The sequence below is a fragment of the Gorilla gorilla genome, chromosome 9, assembly GCF_029281585.2.
Source record: "Gorilla gorilla gorilla isolate KB3781 chromosome 9, NHGRI_mGorGor1-v2.1_pri, whole genome shotgun sequence".
Classification (NCBI taxonomy): domain Eukaryota; kingdom Metazoa; phylum Chordata; class Mammalia; order Primates; family Hominidae; genus Gorilla; species Gorilla gorilla.
Window position 1 is genome coordinate 64,247,291 of NC_073233.2, and position 2,564 is coordinate 64,249,854.

Sequence of the window (2,564 nt, forward strand, 5' to 3'; positions counted from 1 at the left end):
AGTACTATGATATAGTACTATGATATATTAGTACTGATATAGTACTATGATATATTAGTACTATGAGTACTAATAATGGAATCATCTGTACTTCATTACTCTTTACAAAGCTAGAACAATGTCTTCTAGTCTTATATTTGAATTTCTATGCTTTCATTTTTAATTTACTGAGGTGGCAGTGTAAGCTGTAGCTAATAATTTGACATACACTTTTAAGTCCCATATGCAAATTACAAAGGACAAAAAACACTCAATGACAGATTGATTTGTTAATTTAAAATGTTCATTAATTGGTCAGATAATAAGAACAGATTCCAATGCCTATGACCAAAATGTCTACCTTACTTAGCAAACAGTTTCTTTTGAATAACTTTCCTTATACTTCTTTTAACGTCTTTATTCCTCAGGCTGTAGATCAATGGGTTTAACATCGGACTCACAAAGATATAAAAAACAGCTACGATTTTCCCCTGTTGTATAGATGTCTCAGAAGGGGGCCTCAGGTACATGCTGAACAGTGTCCCATAGAAGACAGTGACAGCGGTCACATGGGACCCGCAGGTGGAGAAGGCCTTGCGCCTCCCCTCAGCAGTGTGGATACGCAGAATGGCAGTGAAGATGAAAGTGTAGGAAATGAGGATGATGGTGAGAGAGCAGATGAGGTTAGAACCAGCCACCACCAACATGGCAGTCTCTTTGACATAAGTATCTGAGCAGGCGAGGACTAAGAGGGGTGGGTCCGCGCAGTAAAAGTGGTTGATCTCATTGGGTCCACAGAAGGACAGATGAAGCATCAGGATGGTCTGTGCTAGACCATTTGCAAAGCCATAAATATAGGGAGCAGCAGCGAGACAGACGCAGACACACCTGGACATTTTTCTTCCATATAACAAGGGCTTACAGATGGCCATGTAGCGGTCATAAGCCATCACTGTGAGCATATAATAATCTGTGATCACTAGTGCAATGAAAAAGTGAAATTGGATAAAGCAGCCGATGAAGGAAATGGTTTTTCTCTTGGATAAAAAGTTAACCAGCATCTGAGGAGTAACACTGGTGGTGTAACAGAGATCTACAAAGGAGAGGTGACTGAGGAAGAAGTACATTGGAGTGTGTAGTGTCGAGTCACTTCTGATTAACAAGATCATGCTCACATTGCCGATTACTGTGATAAGGTAGATGACTAGAAATACCACAAAAAGAAGGGGCTGCAGCTCAGCCCGATCTGTCAGTCCCAGAAGAACAAACTCAGTCAGGGCTGTATGGTTTTTCTTTAACATTGTGTTTGCTTGGCTTCAAATGACGTCTAAATAAAAGGAAATTAAAATGCATTTAGGTTTGTCATTTATGCATTACCCCAGTGGTGTCATCTGCTACTTCTTCCTCTTCTCTCAAAATGTAAATATATGTGACATTAAGAAATAGCCTAGTGAGCATGTGATTGATGCTTTAAACATCTAAACTAATATAGAGTTTTTTTACATACAAAGGCAATAATATTTAAAATGGTTTTCTGTGGTTCTTTTCTGCAAGTCTTTTGATAGTTAAAGAGCCTTATCTTTTATCTTTTTGCAAGTCTTTGTTATATGTGTTCACGTAGACTTGTCTTGAACCCATGGTTGTAAACATTGCTTTTCTTTGAAACTGTAATTCTTTGTTTAACAACACACCTTTGAATGTGGGATCTAAAGTATCAGCCTTTGAAACGCTCCAGGTTTATCACAACTGAACGTGCTTAGGAAAGTGGAACTGATGCCTGGTATACATCCCTGTAGAACAAGAATTGCTTTGCCTGCCCCTGTGAACTGGAGATCATTTTCCAGATCTTCCCTCACCCTCTAATGTGTGCCCATTTTCTTAACTTTATTCTACCTCAGCTGGCCCTCTTACAACAAATCTTTTTTAACTTTAAAGACCAAGCTACACTTCTTCATTTTGTTTATTTTTGTCCAAGGGGGCAAAAATTGGTTCTTGGGGAATGAAAGTAGATATTACATATTTGTATTTATAATACATATGCACATAATACATAAACAATATATATTTGCATGGTATATAGATACACATGTGCACCTGTATTGATGTTATTAAATGTTGATAGGGAGATAAAGAAAACAATAGTGTATCAAAGGGCTCCTGGGGAGGGGGGCAATAAGGATAAAATGATGAAGAAACTTATCCTCAAACTAAAATGCTGTTGTTTTAACTCTACCTCATTCTAACACTTGAAAAACTAAGAAAAAACATTGGAACACAAGTTCAATATAAATTTGTTAAAACGTGTAACAGATCAAAGTGAAATCATAATCATATTAACAACATGACTGAGACCATACTTAAAATATCCTGACCTGAATCTCTCAACATTTGGGCAAGATAAAAGTGACCATGAAGATCATGATGGAATAATCGACGTGTTTCTTCTATGACACATATCCAGACTTGACAATGTTATACAAACTTTTTTCAATAACTACCATGCCAACACTGGAAACAGGTCACTTTATAAATAAAGCACTCTGTAAATTCAATGTTCAAAACTTGTCCACCGTATTATCTCATTC

The 2,564-nt window shown here is 37.2% G+C and overlaps 1 protein-coding gene across 1 annotated transcript; it reads right to left on the minus strand.

The window, feature by feature from the left end:
* Positions 1-341: 341 nt before the first annotated feature.
* Positions 342-1,280, minus strand: LOC101154022 (olfactory receptor 5M5-like). Its single transcript, XM_004051143.4, has one exon. It carries the CDS (start codon positions 1,278-1,280, stop codon positions 342-344), a length of 939 nt encoding a protein of 312 aa, XP_004051191.4.
* Between the last annotated feature and the right edge of the window lie 1,284 nt (positions 1,281-2,564).